Below are 21,205 nucleotides of genomic sequence, written 5' to 3' on the forward strand. Positions count from 1 at the left end.
GTTGAAGATTGAACACAACGGACCAAATAGTAATTTGTAATACAGCAAGGAACAAAGCTATGGTATTTTTCGGCTCAAAATTATATGTGTGACCAGTAAAATTTCACAATAATCCATTCACACTTATCATATTGAGTAAATTAGTTATTGACTCATGTCTGATTGGGTTTTGAAAATGATTGACAACTATGGTAGAATCAGTTGTAGCATATTGGAGATAATTGCATTCTTTTTTGTACTAAAAGTTAAAACGAATGAACTCAATAAAATTATCGAATGCGTGTGGATATATATTGTCAGTAGTAGCTTAAAAATATTCAATAATCCTAGCAGAATGATGGAATTTCCCACGCCACATAAATTGAATTTTGCAGATTCAGTGATAGCAAGTAATATAATTGGAGGTAACACATCCAATTAAAGTCATCCAATTAGGGACGGCTTTTAGCTTTATAATCGTGTTGAAACCTGAAGTGATTTACAGTGATCACCATCTTCAGTTTCAATGTCATTCCAGCGCACGCCACATCTTACTAAGAACTTGATTTCTTTTTGGCTTTACTTTTTGCAAAAACTTTAGCGAAACTACTTTTCCGTCTTCGAGGTCCACTCTTGACAGGCAGAGGAACAGCAGGGTCGAGGTCCCCAAAAGAGACTTGACTCTGACTTCTGGTCCGGACAAACACATTCGAATTGGATGACATGTAATTTAGGGAGATGCTACTGGTAGCCTTGGTAGTGTCAAAATCATCAGCCTCCAATTGCCCGATTTGAGTGATCAGATCGTCAAGACTGGGAGACACGTCGTCTCGAGAGTAGGGACCGTACGGTCTTTCGTTTATTATATCCAGGGCTGAGCCTAGGGTTTGGGGAATTAAACTAGATGGACTCATACTGATCCTAGAATGACAATCAAAAAGTCAGTCTTGGTATTGGTGTTAAACTTTAGGTCATGGTACTATTGGAGCACTGGTACTTCCGTATCCCTCTAAACGAGGGTATAAAAATCGCATTATAAGTTCAATGTTGAAGTTTAAACTTGATGGGCTCACGCATACTTAAACACGTCTTCAAAAAAGTATAATGGGGCATAACTGACTAAACCGCACCTAGCAGTAAAATTGTGACCAAGTATCCTTTATCTCATTTGATAAAGGATTCCGAGTTCCGACCATGCCACTAACACTGCCAAAATGTTATTGTTTTGTTTTGTTTTGTACATGTTTTTTATTTTGAACTTTCACAAATAGTATATAAAATTGGGTCCGATAAAAGAATAAAGGAGAAGTACATGCGCGAATGCACATATTACATGTATTATGGTATGCATGTGCATTGTGCAGTGCAAAAATACATCACCATTTTTTATTTGATTTAGACTTCCTCAACGACTTCTTTGCGTGCAGTATGTCCTGGAGTCCTCCAATTCCTCTCTCAAGAGTTGGAGGTGTGACATACATTCCTACTGTGGCACTCCGGGGATGAGCTCCAGCTGCTGCTCCACCCCCTGAGGTCAAGTCTGAAGAGGAAACTGTCGTGGACCTTGTTGGGGTCACGTACTTGTTTTCATCATCACCCTCAGTTTTGAACGCATTGGAAAGTCGCCTGAGCCCTTTTTTAGTTGCTTCTGTGAAACTTATTTGTCGGTTTAATCCCTTTGCCATACTGTGGGAAGTTAAACTTTTTTCCGATTCATCCTCTGAATCATCAAATGGGCTCTCCAAAGAATGTTTCCCTTTCCTTCTCGGGGGAGCTACAGGAGACTTGATTTTAAACTTCTTCAAGCTCACAACAGGAGACGTTTTCTTGTTCATATCCATCACATGAACGTCAGATAACTTCTTCCTCCGAGTAGGAGACTTCTTTCCTGCTGAGGGTGAGGCTTGGGGGGTCGGATTAAGAGTCATGTTATTTTTACTAGGACCGGGGGAGGATCTAGGAGAGCTATACAAAGAGGAGAAGTTATCCTCTGGAGAGACATCTTGCTGATTGGATGCTGATTTAAGTGTGAAAGGCTGCGCTCTACTGCAAGTTGGAGAAGGTGCTGTTTGGGCGAATCTCCCGAATTTTGTGGTTGTTTCGGTCTTTTTAACCAGATCTTGAAATAATGTCAAAGGGACGTTTTGATAAAGGGTACTAGAACGTCGTAATTGTCGGTTAAATTTCCGACGTGTTTGTAAGTCAGTTTGTTCGTCAGTTGGTTCGTTGGTTTCGTCTTCCTCTGAGGGAATATGTCTCCTTTTAGTTTTCTTTTAGAACAAAGTTCAAAATATCGCCGACGATTAATAAAATTATCTTACTAACAGCTTGAAATTAAGCCAAATGTAACTTTTCAACTCTACACAACAAGCGTTTAAACAATCCCAAGATTTAAAAGCGATCATGCAAAACCAGCTTCCATAAATTGTCACATTACAAAATAACAAACTAACCAGTTAAGACGTTGTTAGAGTTGTCAGGAGGTGTTGTGGAGCAGCTGATTTTAGGTCGCGGTGGCAGAGTAGGTACATTATTGTTAACCTGGTCAGTAATCATTATTCAATGGTTATATTTATCTGCTACATTTCAGTTGCTACGAAGATTCATAACTGGTATCAAATCAAATAGTCAACAATCGAATGAACTAAAAGCACCATTAACCTCATGATCGTTTTCGATTGAAGTGTTAGAGAAACTCATGTCCAAAGACCCGTTACTGTTGATAGATTTCTGGCTCTCTCGCTTCAAACTTGGACTACTGTGTATCAAACTAGACCGCTTCTGTTGGAAATTCTTTTATTTTTTGTGATAGAAATGACAATACTTTTAAAGGAGTTTAAGTTGACAATTAACGAACAACTCGTGAGATAAGTTTTAAAAGCACTGCATAGTGTATAGTTATGTAACCTCATCATTATTAAGTGGAGTTAACAATCTCACCTTTGGTGGCAAGGCAGGAGTGTCAGGAGCATTTGCATTAGCAGCTGAGCGCCGATCTCTGATGAGAGCTTGAGGATCTGGTAAAACTTCAGTCTTCCTACTTGGTAGAGGCGGAGGAGTAGCACCCCCTGTTACGAAGGGACTCTCTTCTCCAGAAGTTACTGAGATCATTGAGGTTCTGCTCCTCATGTTCTGAAACAAGGAGATAAGTGGTCAGGAAACTTTAGAGACTGCTAGAAAATAGGGCTCAATAGTTCTTATCACAGGACTCCTATAATTACAGGACTCCTATAATTACAGGACTCCTATTACAGGACTCCTATTACAGGGCTCCTATTTAGGAACTCAGGAATTGATAAATGTATAATATCACACCTAAATCGAAGATGTAACTAGGTGGTTAAATACCCGTGATAAAGTTGAATTGTATCTATGAAGAGTAGAGTTAGAGGCGATGGTACTGGTTCTCATTGACCTGTACGGAGTTCCTGACGACATGCCCTGAAAATATTCCATTTTAACCACACTAAAAAATAAATTCTTTGCGATGCTTGAAATTAATGTATAGATCAGACCAAAATCACGTGCTTGAAATCAGACTAAAACGAATCAGGGAATCAGGTTTTGACCAAATAAGGACATGTGATTTGTTGATATCTCGTACCAGTTCACGGCGGTACTTGTTGCTGTCTTGTCGCAACTTGTCATGTTGGGATGTCAGATGATCGTGAAGAGGTTTCACAGACTCTGCACACACTTTACCGTGCACATCAATACCATCCTGTAGGATCTCCACCTGTAACGTAACATTAGAGATTAGAGAAGAGTGTGTACATAATGTATTAAGAACTGCGAAAGATCTAAGAGGCACATATTATAACACACACCAAATGAATTGTTTACAAATGTTTACAAAATAGAATTAAAAAACACATTTTCTTACCTGATCAATGATGATCCTTTTCAGATACATGATATTTTCCGCATCAGCAGGATTCTTCTCGCCGTACTCCTTACAGAAGAAAGCTTCCTCGTACTTCTTGATACCTCCCTGAACCACTGCATCTATTGTTCCGTTCAGAGCCATGGTAAGAGGGTTAGCGTTAGTTTCACGCTGAGCTTTGTATCCGTCGATCAGAATGCGGAGCTCTCGGTTCTTCTTCTCCATCGCTTCAATGGCCGTGTTGATCGGTGATAGCTCCGTCTGAAATATTGTTCAATTGGTAAATGGAATTGAATAATGACATTATTCAGTGAGTAGTTTAAAATTAACTGAACTATATTCCACTGAATTCCAGAACAAGGTGCGCACTTAGGGTAGTCAGTTAGAAGGGTTGAGTTACGGGACAAAGTCAAAACAAAAGACGGTGTTATGGCTGTTATATCATGTTGTACCTGTTTCTTTTGTGCTTGCTGAACACCGCAGAATATGGAGGTATGTTGAAAATAAGAACACTTATCAAAACCCTGATCATGAACTTGTTTACATGATGATATCAAATTGTCTCCGATATGAAACTTGGGCGATGATGATAATTCGCCAACATCCAGGGACTATGGAGTCAACACCATGTGAAGACATCTATAAGACTGCAGAGTGTATTGAATTGAAGTCTAAAGGGTTCTGTAATAATCCTCAAACACAAAAATACGTGAGACAGAAATGCCCAGCAACGTGTGGAGTTTGCCAGGTAAGAAAACACTTATACAATCTGAAGCGCTGGACGTTTAGAGCTGAAATAGGAAACACGCTAGAAAACTATTGAAACCCCCTCAGAGAGCGCACGATTGTGTTGATCTGAACGATAACTGTGAGGATTGGAGAAGGATAGGACTCTGCAGCCAGACCCAGCTCACTTCCTACGAGGGGATCATAGCCAAGGAGTGCAGGAAGACTTGCTCGTTGTGTGAGGAGGACGAACCTTGTCAGGATCTTTTTACGGCCGTTCAGTGCAAGAGGTGAGTTTACAAATTATAACGGACTCGCCACACTCACAATATCACCAGAATCACCAAAGCTTGTAATTTCAAACTTGCTTATCTTCAGTTTTTAACCTTTTAGCACTTGTAATCCTACCATCAATAAAGGTATGATGATCTACCAATCACACCGATATATTTCCATCAGATTGGTAGAAATGGGATACTGTGAGACACACGAGTATCTAATGAGCAAACAATGCGCGGATTCCTGTAAATTCTGCCAGCACCGGGAGATACAGATAACACGAACTATTGGATGGAACGAGTGGGGGGCCTGGTCTATTTGTGATGTTGTTTGTGGGGAGGGTGTCAGATACAGGTACTCCGTGGAGATATTTTAGTTTTCCTTATCAAGACCGATATTTGACCATAAATTAGGCATTCTACACTGCAGAGATTTACGTTGTGATCTAAACACAAATTTTACAGATCAAGAAGGTGTCAAGAAGGACCATGCTTTGGCGTTGTCACCCAATCTGGACCATGTATCGTAGAAAATTGCCCTAAAGGTATACTAATCTAACTCCTTCGCCACAAATAAAAATATAGTGATATGATGCAAGTTTAAGTTTCCGTAAATTCAATAGTAGAAGTAGTATATTTATTGAGTGAATCATTTCCTCTCAATATCAATCTCCACAGCGATCTGCCAAGGCGAGAAGGAGGACTACTGTCCTTTCCTAGAGGAACTGGGCTACTGTTCTCGACCTGACAGCACTAGATTCATGGCTAACTACTGCTCCATCTCGTGTGGGATCTGTGAAAATGTTGTGCAGGGTTCAGAGAGCGGGGTTGTGACGTCACGGTACAAGTTGTGTGTGGAGAGAGCGCTAAACAGGGTCATCTCTACTTCTCTTGACACTCTCGAGAGATTCAACGTGAGTTTAGATGAAACAGTCAAAGAGCTGAGACCGAGGTAAAAATATTGTGAATGACAGTGTAGACTGTAGATATATTTATGTTTGACTTTCCAATTAAGCTGGGTTTTTGCAGGTCGACAATGAGTTCAAAGAAGGAGTAATTGAAGAGAACCGCCTACCACTATCAGCTCAGGCCAGTCTCCGGAAATTATCAAGACAAGGTCGAGCACTGACCATTCAGGATAGACTCTTCAATGATATCGTGGACAGAACCAACAACTTATGTGGGGTGGAGACACCCGGAACTCGGGGATATATTGAGTCAAAACTGTTAGAATCGAAGGTGATTGAAATTTCAAGAATAGATTGCTCAGCGGTATGTACAGGACGTAATGTCGGTGAAGTATATCGAACGATAAATGGAACGTGTAACAACTGTGGTAACCCTCTCTGGGGCTCCAGTACCACGACAGTTCTCCGAGTACTGGAAGCGGAGTACGAGGATACGGAGAAGTCACTGCCGCGCGGCTGGGCACAACACGCTCCGGAACTTCAAGCTGTTCCAGAGGACCTCCTTGTACCATCAGCTAGACTGGTCAGTCAAATGTTGTTAGATGATAGTGAGATCAGGGACACACGGTTAACACTCATGCACTTCCAATGGGGACAATTTCTAGATCATGATCTTACCCTGATCCCTGAAAGTGCGGAGGCAGGAGGGAGTGTGAAATGTGAGAAGGAGTGCTCCAACACCCATCCCTGTTTCCCGATACGACTTGCAGCTTCTGATCCTATAACAAATATGACTGACGGTGTAAGGAATTGTCTCCCTTTTACACGCTCGGCCGGGATAAAGTTCAATTTAGATGGAGCTTACCGATCCTCAAATCAGATAAATGAAGTGACTGCCTTCATAGATGCATCCAATGTCTATGGAAGCTCTGGTTTCCTAGGACTTCTTCTGAAGGGTGAAAATGGAAATATGAGAGTTGGCGAACCTTGCGGGCAGGCCGATGAAGGACCCATGTTACCCGATTGCCCAAAAACGACAGCGACCCATTTCTGTGCCTGTGCCATTGAGGCCTGTCCCGAGAAGTATATAGCTGGAGACACCAGAGTGAATGAACAACCAATGCTCACTCTGATGCATACTCTCTGGGTCAGGGAACATAACCGGATTGCAGAACAGCTGAGAAGGATCAACAAGTGTTGGGATGCAGAGAAAGTGTTCCAGGAAACCCGGAAGATTGTGATAGCCATGATGCAACACATCACGTACCGACTCTATCTCCCAGTGCTTCTAGGCCCTGCTGGATTCCAAAGCTACATAGGATTTGAATCTTTATACGACTCAAAAGTGCAGTCTGGGATACTCAACTCATTCAGCACGGCGGCTTTTAGATTCGGCCACTCACAGATCCCCTCAAAAATACCTCTAGTGGACTCTGACTGGAATATGGTGCAAGAAGAGCGGCTACAAGATGCGTTCTTCAGAGCCAGTATGGTGTGCGGGTGTGGGTTCGACAACATTCTCCGGGGTATCTTACACACCCCTGTTAATGAGGTAGACCCTCACTTCTCTGACTCGGTACTAAACCACCTGTTTGCTCCACATCATCACTCCATGGGACTAGACCTGACCAGCATCAACGTACAGCGAGGCAGGGATCACGGGATACCACCCTATATCCAATACAAGAACTACTGTGAACAAAAGTACAAAGTACAGGCTAAATTCAGGAATAACGAGGAGACTGTAAGTCGAATCAAGCTTGTTTACGGTGATGTGAGCAAACTGGATCTCTTTATAGGCGGTATCCTGGAGGAGCCTGTAAACGATGGTCTGTTGGGTCCAACTTTCTCTTGTATTATTGGTGAGCAGTTTAAAAACTTGCGGGAAGGAGACAGGTTGTTCTACAGTCACGAAGGTGTTTTCACAAAGGATCAGCTGAAAGAGCTTTACAAATCTTCTCTGAGCGCTGTGTCTTGCGATAATTCTGTTTCGGTAGATGAAGTGCCACGAAGGGCGTTCATCAAGCAGGATCCTAAAGATTATGTGGAGTGCAGCTCGTTGCCAAAAATGAACTTTGAGAAGTGGCGTGATAACGATTGCTCTAACGAGGCATAAAAGGTTCGTGGTAAAAACATACGTAGCAACAATTTTTTGATAAGTTGACCTTTTAACTATGGAATATCAACAATTTAATTAATTTAAAATCTTGTTAATGTTATTGAACGATAAAATTACTCACAACTTCTTGTCTTGCTATCTCAACAAGTCTCAGTTTGTTTGGAAGTGGCTCCACTGTAATGAACTTCGTTTTCTCTAACCATGTGTTAGCGAAATCGTCATCTGATTAAAACGTTTGAGTTAATAATACCAGATGAAATGAAATTAGATTCTAGGTAGAATTTCAAAATGATGAGATGCCAAGTTTTAATTCTCATTTTATGAAAGTCATCTTAAGATCTCACCCTTGATTTTGCCACCGGCCTTATTAAAGCGCTTATCGTAACAGAAGCAGGCGATATCGTTAGTATCCCAGAACTGTGAGATGAGACTGGGCACATCCCTCCCCAAAAACTCCTCCCTCTCCTCCATAAGACATGTCACCTGGGGTTACGATGATTAACTTTAGAAACAAGTAGAAATTACTAGACGTTATAGTCTACCTTGTAGGCGTTATTTCAGTTACATAGACGTTATAGTCTACTAGTACTATAGCGGTGCAGAACTACAGATGCCTCATGTCAAAGATGGATATAAGTCAATTGGATACAAAATTTATAGTGAGACGTTGAACTATACCTTGTAAATTTGAAGGAATGTTTCAGGCGAGTCCTTAACTTCAGCAATCGGATCTGATGTGTAGTTTAAGAGAGAAGCTTTGGGGAACTGCTCTTGGAATCTTATCTGTACAAATGACAACCTGAAAACAAAATTATTATTTGATGAAAATATTCCTTTTAGCACATTTTGCTATTTAACTACCACTTGATTTTCTATGCAACTGATCTCTATTTTGCATATTTTACATATTTCAGTATATTGTACGCACCTAGCCAGTTCCTTGGCACAGTAAATGAAGCGTTTGTTTCGGAGGAACGCTGGGAACCCTTGACCGTAGAACCCGACGAAGAAGTAATCGTTGGGGTACCGCACAGTGTTCAGGATCTTCATGTAACCCTGAGCCTGCCGCTGGAGACCCTCTGACAGCTGTTTGTAGTCGAATATCTGGTGGTGATGTGAAGTTAAAACACAATAGTGGTAAATCAAGCCCTGTTCATTAATTTTATTAGGATAACAATTCTTTTGATCAAGGGTGCTGCTACCTATGATATTACCAGAACGGTGTCTTCAATTGGATGTAAATTTATACGATACTTTAAAATTTAACTTACCCCTTCATAGTAGTCGCAAAGGTCTTTGTAAAACCTAAAACTGTTCTCAAAGCTCTTGCCCTCTTCAAAATGTTTGATGATAATGTTGTGAAGTCGACCTTTTCTCTCCCGAACCCGCTCTCGCGGCAAAGTCTCGAACTTTTCCACGAACGTGATGTCTGAAAACTGTTTACAACTGGTTAGGACAAGATTGTACAAAGCGGTAAATGCTGTTTGTGTGAGTTTTTAACACGGAATTTTAGAAATAGAAATATCTGAGACCTGTAGTTTAGAGGCGTACATCTCCAGGGTGTAAGCAGCTTCTACAAAGTTCTTTTGTGAGATGTGAGAAGTGTACAATTTCCAGATGTATCTCAAATACATTTCGTGTCTGTTGAGTTCCTCGTAGAAATTCTGAAATGACCTAGCCCGTTAAACAAATTCAAATGGGTACCTAAATACATCATTTGAAATTTAAAATTATGAAATATATAATTTTGCATTTTTTCCATAATATCATTTCAAATTCTGAACATTGACTCTTGAGTGTGTGAATATGTAGACACTAGCAAGCCGAGCACCACAGGCCCAGAGGAAGTCAACACTGTGGGGGTGGAGGAATGTAGATAATCTAGGAGGTCAGGTCATGTTCACCAGGGTGACATGTTTACAGTAGAAAGAATGTAGTGAATATGCGGCACGTGAATATGCGGCACGTGAATATGCGGCACGTGAATATGCGGCACGTGAATATGCGGCACTTGAATATGCGGCACGTGAATATGCGGCACGTGCACCGATCTGATATATTGCTCAAAATCATGAAAAGGTAAAAATAAAAAGTCGATTAAAATCAATATTTGTGAGATTACCAAGAGGTTGACGATACATAGCATCCTAGCTTCACTATGATGATCTCCTTCTCTGACTTCCCTGAAACGATTATACAAATTTAAAAAAATTAAACAAGATTCTCTTGGAAGAATTATCAAAATGGGGTATAGCATAATACAGCAGTGGACGGTACGACGGAACTTTCCCAAAACAATGGACAGTACGGCTGAGTCATTAAAACAATAAACACTTACATAACTATAGTAAAAGACAAAAAATGTGAACTAGATAATAAACCTATAGAGGTGTTATCGCAATTCACCATTTATTTACGTAGAGAAACGTTCTTTGGTGGGGCCACTATCTAAGTTACCCTGTGTTAAACTAGTCTACCTTATTCGCGTAGGTGCTGATAGTTTAACAACAAAATAAATAATGTTATGCCGCCATTCTGTCCAACCCTTTTTGAGAATAGCTGCTGTAGTGTCCACCGCCGTAATGCCCAGTCCCAATCAAAGTTAACAATAAAGTCTAAAACTATCCTAAGATAGCTACATTGAACACTAACCTGAAGTTGAGCAAATGTTCGAGAAGAAGTTTGACACTGTTAACAAATCTAACACCGTTCTGATGGAGGGACCTGTTGATATCCGGACTGTTGAACTTACGGAGGAGGGTCTCGTACATCAACAAACTGTAGTTAGTGTCACCTTTACCACCGCTGATTAGCACGTCCAGCTTGTCTATCACCTGGTGATACAAGACATGTTACTACTGAGATCTGAGGCAGAAAGTAAATAACTGTACTCAACACTTATATGCCTTTTCATTAGAATATTGTTTTTAAACAAAATTTGACCCTTGACACGGTGAACATGAGTGGAGAATGAATTTCTACATGTTGTAGAATGTAGATACAAGATAATAGCCTAACGAATGCTTTAGCCTCTGTACTGTCCCACAAAAACGTCATGTGATACTGATAGAGGGAAACTTCTAAAAAAAGGCCGAGATATGAAGATAAGATGCCTTTTAAATGGAAACAGAACACCTTCTATTAGTATTCCTGCTATTTATTATATCTTTAACTTGGAGCTTCGGTATTTTGCGGTACTTGACACTAGACTTGCGATAAAAACGTACGTTCGAATAAGGACAAGAATTTTAATCTCGCATCATATTAATGTAGCACAATAATTTCCTTTTATGTCTAAACATTTGCACATAAAATAAGTTTCAATGGTCACGCTTCGAACTTGATTAAATTTGTATGAGATTTTTAGTGTCCAGCACAATTGTAAAATGGCGTGACTGTGACTCTATTCTCTTAACAGACGTTAAGGGACCAAATGTTCCAACTTTACTGTCGTTATTAATTGAATTGTCGAGTTAACAAATTTATGTCAAACCTAACGAAGTGCTAAATCAATAAACTCTGTTCTGAACTGTTATTTAAGTTTAAGGAGTCAAGAATTTGACACATCTCGTTGAACGCGGTTACATCATGAAATATCTACTCTTCATATCTACTTTACTTGTCGCTGCTTCAGCTCTCGACATCCAACTTGGTAAAAATTATACTGTCTATAATTATACTCTTTATCTACTATACTACCTTTTCAAGTTTAACTAATCATTTATCACTAGCGCTTACTTAAACTTCCTCCGTACCCAGGTCGGGAGAGTGATGCTCTGGAGTACTGGTTGGGTAATGGTGGGGTGCAAGGATACGGGAGAGGTCTGGAACAGTCTGCTGACATCATGCTTAAAAACTACATGAACTCTCAGTTCTACGGAGAGGTTTGTATTCTTTCTAGAACAATTCTGAGACAAAGTGGCTAAAATTATAGTACCGACGCGATGAGTACATTATAAAATTGTTTTACACATCTTCCCTATTCTTGAAACATATTCCCACAGATCAGCGTTGGTACACCACCTAAGAGGTTCAGAGTGATATTTGACACAGCTTCAGCCAACATGTGGGTCCCCTCAGATCAGTGCCCTGACACCAACGTGGCTTGCAGGGTGAGTAGTATTATTGTTACCAGCACTTTCATCTCATTCCACCACACCACCTTGTCTATACTCAATAATAAATAGTCCTTTATTAGTGTTTTTCGATACAAATTTAAACGAGGTCTTCATGTCATGGAGCCAGGGTTTTGGACTGGCTTTTACCCGCATAATTATTTAAATTATTATATTTAAATTATTAAATTTTAAACAATCTCCCCAGAGCCACAGAAGATACGATTCGAGCAGCTCCAGCACGTACGTAGCAGACGGTACTCCCTTCAGTCTGGTGTACGCTTCGGGTAAACTGAAGGGGTTCCTCTCCCAAGATACTGTTGAATTGGGGGGAATTGCCGTCACCAACATGACCTTCGGAGAGGCCATGGAGCAGCCAGGATGGGCCTGGGTCACCGCTAAATACGATGGCATTATAGGTGAACACTGAACAATGATTTTATTGTTAATTTAAATAAGCAGATTTGTAAAAATGACTATAGACCTGATACAGTGATACAGATAAACACGTGATTACCAATAATCACGTGTAGATAACTAATTAACACGTGATTACTTATTATCTCAATATTTCCACAGGCATGGGATACCCAAGTCTAGCAAGAGGAGGCGTCACCCCACTCTTCAACCAGATGATGGAACAAGGAGTGGTGACTGACCCCATGTTCTCTTTCTGGATCAGCAAGAACAGGACCTCCTCCGTGGGAGGCCTCCTGACTCTGGGAGGCTACAACTCTCAGTTCTTTACAGGAGATATCGCCTGGAGTGACGTATCAGTACAGGACTACTGGCAGATAGATATGGAGGGTATGAGTGTTGAGGGAAGGAAGGGAACTATCGCCTGCGATAGGGTAAGTTCTAAGCACTATACACAAAATAATCGCGCTGAACGTTTTTAACTGATTTATACTTGTGCGTGGATAATTTGAGATATTTATTTCATTACAAACTGAATTTCTAGGGATGTGACGCTATCGTAGACACGGGTACCTCCCTAATAGTGGGACCTGTTAACGACGTGTACAGGATCAACAGCTTTATTGGAGCTAAACTGATGTGGGGTGGTATGTGGTTTGTAGATTGTGACAAGGTGGACAGCCTTCCTTCCGTCTCCTTCAGAATCAACGTGAGTAACGGACGTACGAGTCATTTTCATTGTTTAAATTATAGATTTTATTTTGTTAAATATAGTAATCACTGTTGTTGCTTTATTACACTATATAAGGCAGTGTTATGGTGGTAACATGAACATGCAAATATGGCATTCCTATATTTATTCAGGGTCAATCGTTCTGAAATCGCGTTCAATCTCAAATTATTAGTATCATTTCAATTTTCAGGGCAAAGATTATCCCTTCACGAGTTCTGAGTACATAATCCCGGTTAAGACCAGCGGAGGAGTGATGTGCCTTTCAGCTTTTACCCCACAAGATATCAAATCTAAACAGGGTCTCCTCTGGATCCTGGGAGACGTCTTCCACTCTGTCTACTACACCGTTTACGACTTTGGGAACAATAGAGTCGGATTTGCAGAGGCAATTTGAAATGGAATTTAAGAAGAAGAAAAAAAACAAGATTCTAAAAATAGTTATGTTCAAATTCAAACTGTTTTTTTGTCCCTTTCAAAAGTATAATTGTTTAGTAATCCTGGGAACCCTAGGGTTTGCATCCAGGATGGGCACAGCTGAAGTTGGAAGCATCTATCGGCCATTTGTTGCCAGATAAAGTGTACCATTTAGTATAAGTATGATCGTTAGTTTCACATCCACTGTTAGGGTCAATGAGCACATCATAGATCCCTCTGTGCTGCAACATCCAGTTATTGTCTATATAGTATGATTCAGTATTGATGATTCTTCTGAAATTAATGTCATTGTCATTTTCATCTTTTTTAATCAAACATATTCAGAATCACGATTTTGGTTTGCATCCAGAACGGTCACAGCTAAAGATGGAAGCATCTATCGGCCATTTGTCACCAGAGAAAGTGTACCATTAGTATGATCGTTAGTTTCACAGCCAGTATTCGGGTGAATAAACACATCTTCCCCTCAAGTTCAAACCTCTTTACAAACTGCTCTCTCAGCTCCAGAGCACCAGCAGTGCGCGGCTTGTTGTTCTGCCAGAACAGCACGTGGATGTGGTAGGAGTATATAGTAGGAGCACCCTCACAGTACCCCTCATAATCAGGGGGCTTGTAGACTGTTGTTAGGAGGTTTTGATCGAAGTTGTGTACGTGGGCCTCAAGTAGAACGGGTAGCATGAGCAGAACAAGGTACAACATTGTGGTTCACAGAAATTAGGAAGTGGATAGTACTCATAGGTTAATATAGAAAGGAAGCAGTTCTAACGAGCTCTTCTCAAACACAAGGATATATCTTGTGAACTTGGCTAGTATATATGAAACATTTGATATGGAGTTGTAGAGGGAGTTATGTGCCTCGCCGGGCTAAAGTAGTAGATGACCTTGCTGTACGGCAAGTTAAACAAGGATCTGAAACTACTAGGTTCCGTACAGACTCAACTCTGCACCCGTGTCAATATGTTCATTATATGCAAGCCTCTTGATTTATGACTCGAAATAGCCTGGAAATAAAGATGATGTCTTACATCAGGGGGACGGGACTAAAGGCTAAGATTTCAGCGGAAATGTAACCCAATGTAAGCCATTTCATTGAAAATTGGTCAGTAAATTACCTTGTAGTTTGCCACCACCTATAATAGAAGGGTACATTTCTGATTTCTGACACCTAAAGCTAATCACTCTGAACTATTGACATATTTTGCTGGCTGTGTTGCGTCTTTTTGGAGCCTGAGAATAGTCTTAAGCATTCCTTTAGTAATTCCTTTAGTAATTCCTTTAGTAATTCCTTTAGCTTAGTAATTCCTTTAGTAATTCCTTTAGTAATTCCTTTAGTAATTCCTTTAGTAATTCCTTTAGTAATTCCTTTAGTAATTCCTTTAGTATTCCTTTAGTAATTCCTTAAGTAATTCCGTTAGTAATCCTTTAGTAATTCCTTTAGTAATTCCTTTAGTAATTCCTTTAGTAATTCCGTTAGTATTCCTTTAGTAATTCCTTTAGTAATTCCTTTAGTAATTCCTTTAGTAATTCCTTAAGTAATTCCGTTAGTATTCCTTTAGTAATTCCTTTAGTAATTCCTTTAGTAATTCCTTTAGTAATTCCTTAAGTAATTCCGTTAGTATTCCTTTAGTAATTCCTTTAGTAATTCCTTTAGTAATTCCTTAAGTAATTCCGTTAGTATTCCTTTAGTAATTCCTTTAGTAATTCCTTTAGTAATTCCTTTAGTAATTCCTTTAGTAATTCCTTTAGTAATTCCTTTAGTATTCCTTTAGTAATTCCTTAAGTAATTCCGTTAGTAATCCTTTAGTAATTCCTTTAGTAATTCCTTTAGTAATTCCTTTAGTAATTCCTTTAGTAATTCCTGTAGTAATTCCTTTAGTAATTCCTTTAGTAATTCCTTTAGCAATTCCTTTAGTAATTCCTTTAGTAATCCTTTAGTAATTCCTTTAGTAATTCCTGTAGTAATTCCTTTAGTAATTCATTTAGTAATTCCTTTAGTATTCCTTTAGTAATTCCTTTAGTACTATTGAACCATTTCTTTTGGCTTTTTATTTCGTCTCCTTTGAAGACACTAGTACAAACTACATGAATGTTACATACACTTTGTTATTAACTGATCTTCAGTGTAACGTGATGACATTTCGTGAGGCGATCTAACTTTAGATATCATCTAATTGATGTTGTTCTTTACATCTTGTGCTTTGACTGAAGTCCGGAAATATCTAATACTTGGGGACTAAAATTCAGGTAACGACGAGCATGGACAATAGAACGTTATACAATGTATAATGGGAATATACCCTGTATCAGTAGAAACTCAGCCCCTATTTATAGAAGCTACGTATTTAAAAAAGTCACTATAATGAAAAATCGGCCTTTGACACCAGGCTGCTAGTTGCTTGCTTCGACGCTCAATAAGTCAATATAGTAAGTCTATATTTATCAAGTATAAAGCGCATCAAAGGCGAATTATTCGCCATTCCAGTTGATAAATCATGGCGAGTGGTATGCTAAAAGAGCATATGGCTTTGATTTGGAGTTCCAAATAATTAGATGACAGAAATATCGAGCATAAGAGCTTTTTTATTACGCGGGATCAGGTGATTGGGTTGACACTAGATCTCTAGATCCGCACTTTGATAATCTTTATTATATTTTGAAAATCTTGGACCTCAGCCATGAATAATGTCAAATTCAGACTAAAATATTTAATTTTTGGGAAGGGTGGCTTTTTTTGGAAGGTGCTTCATTATTAACCATATTTTTTATTATTTTTATCAATTCAACTATATTTCTGACTAAATTTAGTTAAAAATAACCGTGAAGTTTAATTCTGTCAAAAACTATTAAAGTGGAAATAAGTCACACTTTATACGGTACACCCTGTATATTGATGTCTGAATATTCTTCAGAGAGGAAAGGTATGCTTTCCTGACTAGAGTCAGGAAATATGTAATATATGGGGACTAAATTTAAAGCAACGACGAGTACGGACAATAGCACCTTATACAACGTGAATATATAAGTGGAAACTCATCCATTTTACATGCGTCAGCCCCCTATTTATAGAAGCTATGTAAAGAAACCTTTGAAGCCTATTTAAATCGGCCTTTGACACCAGGCGAGTTTTTGAAATTCATAGAGCCATGAATAGGTTGCTGCTAGTGCTGCTGCTAAGTCTACCTCCTCTTTCCTAAAGTAAGCATTATATGCCATATCTATCGTGTTGGTTGATTTATAGTTTATACGTTAGGAGCTTGAATAAAAATAGCGCAAAAAGATACTATAGCAGAAGGCACATCCGTTCGACACTCAATATAAGTCTATTTTTATCAAGTACAGGGGGGAGGGCCAAAATGTATAAAGCGAATCAAAGGCGAGGACCTCGTGCGCTTTCACCCACGTCAGTCCTCCGAGCAGCTGATATTGAAAAATATCTCTTCTCAATAACTTACTGTTTTTAGACCTGACGTGTTACCTTCTCACCCTGGTTTCTTCCTTTTGTTACCCCTTGTCCCACCTACTTATAAAACTGTTAGACAACAAAGTACCTACCACTCCAGTGCACAGTGATGTTACAGTGATAGCATCATATAACAAACGCTCTGGTTCTAGAAAAGTGCACTTTCTAAGTATTATGTTTGATTCCGCCATTATTCGCCATTTCAGTTGATAAATCATGGCGAGTGGTATGCTAAAAGAGCATTTTATGGCTTTGAATTGGAGTTCCAACTAATTAGATGACCGAAATATCGAGCATAAGAGCTTATTCATTACGCGGGATCAGTTGATTGGGTTGACACTAGATCCGCACTTTGATAATCGTGCAGAGAGCCCAATAAAGGTGTTGTAGCACGCTATCACGTGTATCATGTCTGTTAGCTTATGGGGATCGACGAGGAGACTAAATTCCAACCAATCTGGTTTATTTGGAAATAATGCGTTAGTCCCATCAATATAGTTGTAGGTTTGTTACTTCGATAATTACTTCTACTGGGGATTTTGCAATCGTTTATTGGTTTCGTACTATTATTAAAGGGCAGAGAAAACTTCTGATTGGACAGATAATGTAATGAACACCAAGACAGAAGCGTTATCACAGATCATTAATTTCACGTTGGGTTGTAAGAAACATTACTTGTACAACAGGTGCGAAACTAGGTGGTCGCTTGTGGTATCAGTATTCTTTCTTACGATCCATTACGATCCATCAGACGTTATACGTTAGGAATAGAGGTAGAGTGGGTGCCCCAAAAGCAAACAGCAAGATTCATTACTATCCACTCACATCCAGTCATATCCGCTCATATCCAGTCATATCCAGTCATATCCGATCATATCCAGACTATCCACTGCATATGTTTTTGTATACACATGTTTGCCAAGTTGCAAGGTTGGGGCTGGGGCGTATGGGCGCCTGTAGAAAAAATTGTTCTAGAAAGTTTTCCCCATCAGTTTCAGTATGACAACTTTTTGGGGTGTTTCCTGGGACTATGGACAGCACATTTATGAAAATAAACCTTTGTTACGAATTTATTCCCAGATGGACCAATATATTGCAATTCTTGCCCAAACTATATACCTCTTATTCTATTTTCACTGTAAAATGTAAATGACCTGTATTTCCAATTGTTTTCCCAAATCCCTAACAGTACACTGATCCCTAGAAGAGAATGTACGGTCCTCCAGAACCACAAGCCAACACCTTTCTGGAACTGTTTGTAGGCAATCCCACAATAGTCCTGACACTTGGGGTGATAGCGTTCCTCCTCGGTGCAACTGCTATCATCTCCAACTCCTGTGTCATAGTGTTCTACATGCCCAACTACAGGAACGTGTATCCCATGCTGTATCTCTGTAATTGTATCTGTGATGGTTTTGCAGGTATTGGGGCTATCTTAGTTGGGGTTGTTCTTGTTCAGCTGTATCAAGAAGAGGAGACAGATACGATCATCAAGAGGGAGCCAGGTGATGTGACGTCATCAAGTCTGGATAAAGAATCACAGCCAAGTACCACCCTGATAGGAACAATATTCTGCATAGTGAACATCGCAATCAGAGTCTCAGTTATTTGCAGTCTGACTGTCTCTGTAGTCAGAGTCATCCATATCGTGTGGGTGCAGTACAAAATCCGCTACCGGATCGTACTGGGAGCAATGATAAGTGTCTTGCTGTTCTGGATCGCCTTTATTTCAACTGAACTTGTGTTGACTCTTCAAGGAACCGGTAGACCAAAAAAATGTGGGATTGATGAAAATGAAATAAGTTTGCGCCAAAAATTAAAGAAGCCTCACAGATTTGGCTCGAAGGATAGTAAGGTACCAACCCTTCCCTCTTCACAAGAAATGATGATAGAGCAGCTGTTTCTCCAGCCATTTGTAGGAAAAGAGATCTTGTGTAAGCTAGCAGACGCAATAAACAAGCCTTTGCCCATGGGGTTGGAAATATTTTTAGTCGAAGTTGTCCCGTTCGTCATACCAGTGTTTCTGGCAACATTTCTTCTGATTGTCACTGCATACAAACTGCTAAGTAGTCCAGTGGGACAAAACAGTGAGGTCAACAGGAACATCACTGTAACTGTCTTCTGGCTGACCCTCTTCCACGTCCTCTGTAACCTTCCCTTTTTTGTGGTCCTATGTGTCCTCGGGCATCCTGACTTTGAGAACACTGATAACACCCATTTGCATTTGGTTGTTAGGTTTGTGGCTGGGACTATTCTACCTTTTCTGAGTGCTTGCTTGCTTCCTGGAACACTGATCGTGCGGGGAAGCAAGATTAAACAGTTTTATTCAGACAAGATTGTGAAAGGTGGTAAAGTTGGACAGTCAGGAAATAGTGAGAGTAAGGGAAATCGTGAGAATATGGGAGATAGTGAGAATATGGGAAATAGTGAGAATACGGGAAATATTGTAATTGAGAATAAGGGATTATGAGAGAGATGGGGACACATTTAAAATACTATTGCATTGATAAGGGATTTGGTAAATACTGAATCCTTTATGATCTTATCCGAGTCCAAATTTAAACCACACCAGTTAAATTCTTAATTTATTATGCATGTTGACAATTTATTGAGTAACTAATTTCAACCCTACAAATTCTGGTTAAAATTTGATTATCATATTATTGTTTGGTCCGGATTTGTCAGTTGTAAATTCCATCGCATTATTGTATACTCAATCAAATTAAGCTGTTTAGTTTTTGCTGATTGATTTAATGTTATGTATGTAAAATCATTATGTTATGAGGAGTGATGTGCCTTTCAGCTTTTACCCACCAAGATATCAAATCTAAACAGGGTCTCCTCTGGATCCTGGGAGACGTCTTCCACTCTGTCTACTACACCGTTTACGACTTTGGGAACAATAGAGTCGGATTTGCAGAGGCAATTTGAAATGGAATTTAAGAAGAAGAAAAAAACAAGATTCTAAAAATAGTTATGTTCAAATTCAAACTGTTTTCTTTGTCCCTTACAAAAGTATAATTGTTTAGTAATCCTGGGAACCCTAGGGTTTGCATCCAGGATGGGCACAGCTGAAGTTGGAAGCATCTATCGGCCATTTGTTGCCAGATAAAGTGCACCATTTAGTATGATCGTTAGTTTCACATCCTGTTAGGGTGACTGAACACATCATAGATCCCTCTGTGCTGCAACATCCAGTTATTGTCTATATAGTATGATTCGGTATTGATGATTCTTCTGAAATTAATTTCATTGTCATTTTCATCTTTTTTAATCAAACATATTCAGAATCACGATTTTGGTTTGCATCCAGAACGGTCACAGCTAAAGATGGAAGCATCTATCGGCCATTTGTCACCAGAGAAAGTGTACCATTAGTATGATCGTTAGTTTCACAGCCAGTATTCGGGTGAATAAACACATCTTGTACACCCCTGTGTTGCAGCATCCAAGCAGAAGTTTCCAGCAGATCCCCAGGTGGAATGTAAAAGGAGTACTGAGCAGTGGTGAAGGGTCCGGCTGCCACCCAATCCACTTCAAACACGCACATCTCATGTCCAGGAGCAGGGTCTCCCGGGAACATCTCACAGTCCTTCCCCTCAAGTTCAAACCTCTTTACAAACTGCTCTCTCAGCTCCAGAGCACCAGCAGTGCGCGGCTTGTTGTTCTGCCAGAACAGCACGTGGATGTGGTAGGAGTATATAGTAGGAGCACCCTCACAGTACCCCTCATAATCAGGGGGCTTGTAGACTGTTGTTAGGAGGTTTTGATCGAAGTTGTGTACGTGGGCCTCAAGTAGAACGGGTAGCAGAACAAGGTACAACATTGCGGTTCACAGAAATTAGGAAGTGGATAGTACTCATGGGTTAATATAGAAACCCCATGACTCGAAATAGCCTGGAAATAAAGAGTATGTCTTACATCAGGGGGACTAAAGGCTACATGATTTCAGCGGAAATGTAAGCCAATTACACTTATCCAGTTTTTTAGGCTTATTACACTTATCCACTATCCAGTTTGTAAGTGTCCCAGGCCCCGGCTATGCCAAGTGAATATCTATATTAAATCACGGTACTTTCCAGTATCAGCCATAATAACCCAGCTGAGACTTACAGTTACATTTAAGGCCCCACTCCCACTCTGGTAATTAGT

The 21,205-nt window shown here is 39.8% G+C and overlaps 3 protein-coding genes across 6 annotated transcripts in view; 2 read left to right on the forward strand and 1 right to left on the reverse strand.

The window, feature by feature from the left end:
* The window catches only part of LOC134814750 (dedicator of cytokinesis protein 3-like), a 67,381-nt gene that overhangs the window by 857 nt on the left and 45,319 nt on the right, over window positions 1–21,205 (reverse strand). For 2 of the 4 annotated variants that reach the window (XM_063822950.1, XM_063822949.1), the window contains 15 exons: window positions 10,546–10,727; window positions 10,016–10,076; window positions 9,426–9,557; window positions 9,165–9,329; window positions 8,822–8,997; window positions 8,572–8,692; window positions 8,238–8,376; window positions 8,015–8,115; window positions 3,863–4,123; window positions 3,584–3,715; window positions 3,328–3,420; window positions 2,920–3,111; window positions 2,641–2,760; window positions 2,433–2,520; window positions 535–859 (listed from right to left, as the gene is read on the reverse strand). In XM_063822950.1, coding sequence (XP_063679020.1) covers window positions 535–859; window positions 2,433–2,520; window positions 2,641–2,760; window positions 2,920–3,111; window positions 3,328–3,420; window positions 3,584–3,715; window positions 3,863–4,123; window positions 8,015–8,115; window positions 8,238–8,376; window positions 8,572–8,692; window positions 8,822–8,997; window positions 9,165–9,329; window positions 9,426–9,557; window positions 10,016–10,076; window positions 10,546–10,727 — 2,288 coding nt within the window. The remainder of the gene's footprint in view (window positions 1–534; window positions 860–2,432; window positions 2,521–2,640; window positions 2,761–2,919; window positions 3,112–3,327; window positions 3,421–3,583; window positions 3,716–3,862; window positions 4,124–8,014; window positions 8,116–8,237; window positions 8,377–8,571; window positions 8,693–8,821; window positions 8,998–9,164; window positions 9,330–9,425; window positions 9,558–10,015; window positions 10,077–10,545; window positions 10,728–21,205) is intronic. The other 2 variants (XM_063822953.1, XM_063822951.1) reach the window with 1 other exon arrangement.
* Window positions 4,297–8,016, forward strand: LOC134814751 (eosinophil peroxidase-like). Its single transcript, XM_063822954.1, has 7 exons — window positions 4,297–4,354; window positions 4,471–4,610; window positions 4,697–4,878; window positions 5,048–5,221; window positions 5,332–5,411; window positions 5,545–5,780; window positions 5,896–8,016. The coding sequence occupies exons 1-7, from the start codon at window positions 4,306–4,308 to the stop codon at window positions 7,888–7,890; spliced, it is 2,856 nt and encodes a 951-aa protein (XP_063679024.1). The 5' UTR covers window positions 4,297–4,305; the 3' UTR covers window positions 7,891–8,016.
* Window positions 11,201–13,607, forward strand: LOC134814754 (cathepsin D-like). Its single transcript, XM_063822958.1, has 7 exons — window positions 11,201–11,545; window positions 11,653–11,777; window positions 11,898–12,005; window positions 12,217–12,427; window positions 12,588–12,859; window positions 12,970–13,134; window positions 13,349–13,607. Exons 1-7 carry the CDS (start codon window positions 11,482–11,484, stop codon window positions 13,550–13,552), a joined length of 1,149 nt encoding a protein of 382 aa, XP_063679028.1. The 5' UTR covers window positions 11,201–11,481; the 3' UTR covers window positions 13,553–13,607.

The sequence above is a fragment of the Bolinopsis microptera genome, chromosome 5, assembly GCF_026151205.1.
Source record: "Bolinopsis microptera isolate Bmic1 chromosome 5, MBARI_Bmic_1.0, whole genome shotgun sequence".
NCBI lineage: Eukaryota > Metazoa > Ctenophora > Tentaculata > Lobata > Bolinopsidae > Bolinopsis > Bolinopsis microptera.

What these genes read in the sequence shown, in the direction of transcription:
- LOC134814754 (XM_063822958.1), top strand. Translation starts at nt 11,482, where the DNA reads ATGAAATATCTACTCTTCATATCTACTTTACTTGTCGCTGCTTCAGCT. An exon ending in ACTCTCAGTTCTACGGAGAG is followed by an intron (nt 11,778 to 11,897) that starts GTTTGTATTCTT and finishes ATATTCCCACAG; the next exon opens with ATCAGCGTTGGTACACCACC. An exon ending in CCGTCTCCTTCAGAATCAAC is followed by an intron (nt 13,135 to 13,348) that starts GTGAGTAACGGA and finishes TTCAATTTTCAG; the next exon opens with GGCAAAGATTATCCCTTCAC.
- LOC134814751 (XM_063822954.1), top strand. Translation starts at nt 4,306, where the DNA reads ATGTTGTACCTGTTTCTTTTGTGCTTGCTGAACACCGCAGAATATGGA. An exon ending in CGTAGAAAATTGCCCTAAAG is followed by an intron (nt 5,412 to 5,544) that starts GTATACTAATCT and finishes CAATCTCCACAG; the next exon opens with CGATCTGCCAAGGCGAGAAG. An exon ending in ACACTCTCGAGAGATTCAAC is followed by an intron (nt 5,781 to 5,895) that starts GTGAGTTTAGAT and finishes GGGTTTTTGCAG; the next exon opens with GTCGACAATGAGTTCAAAGA.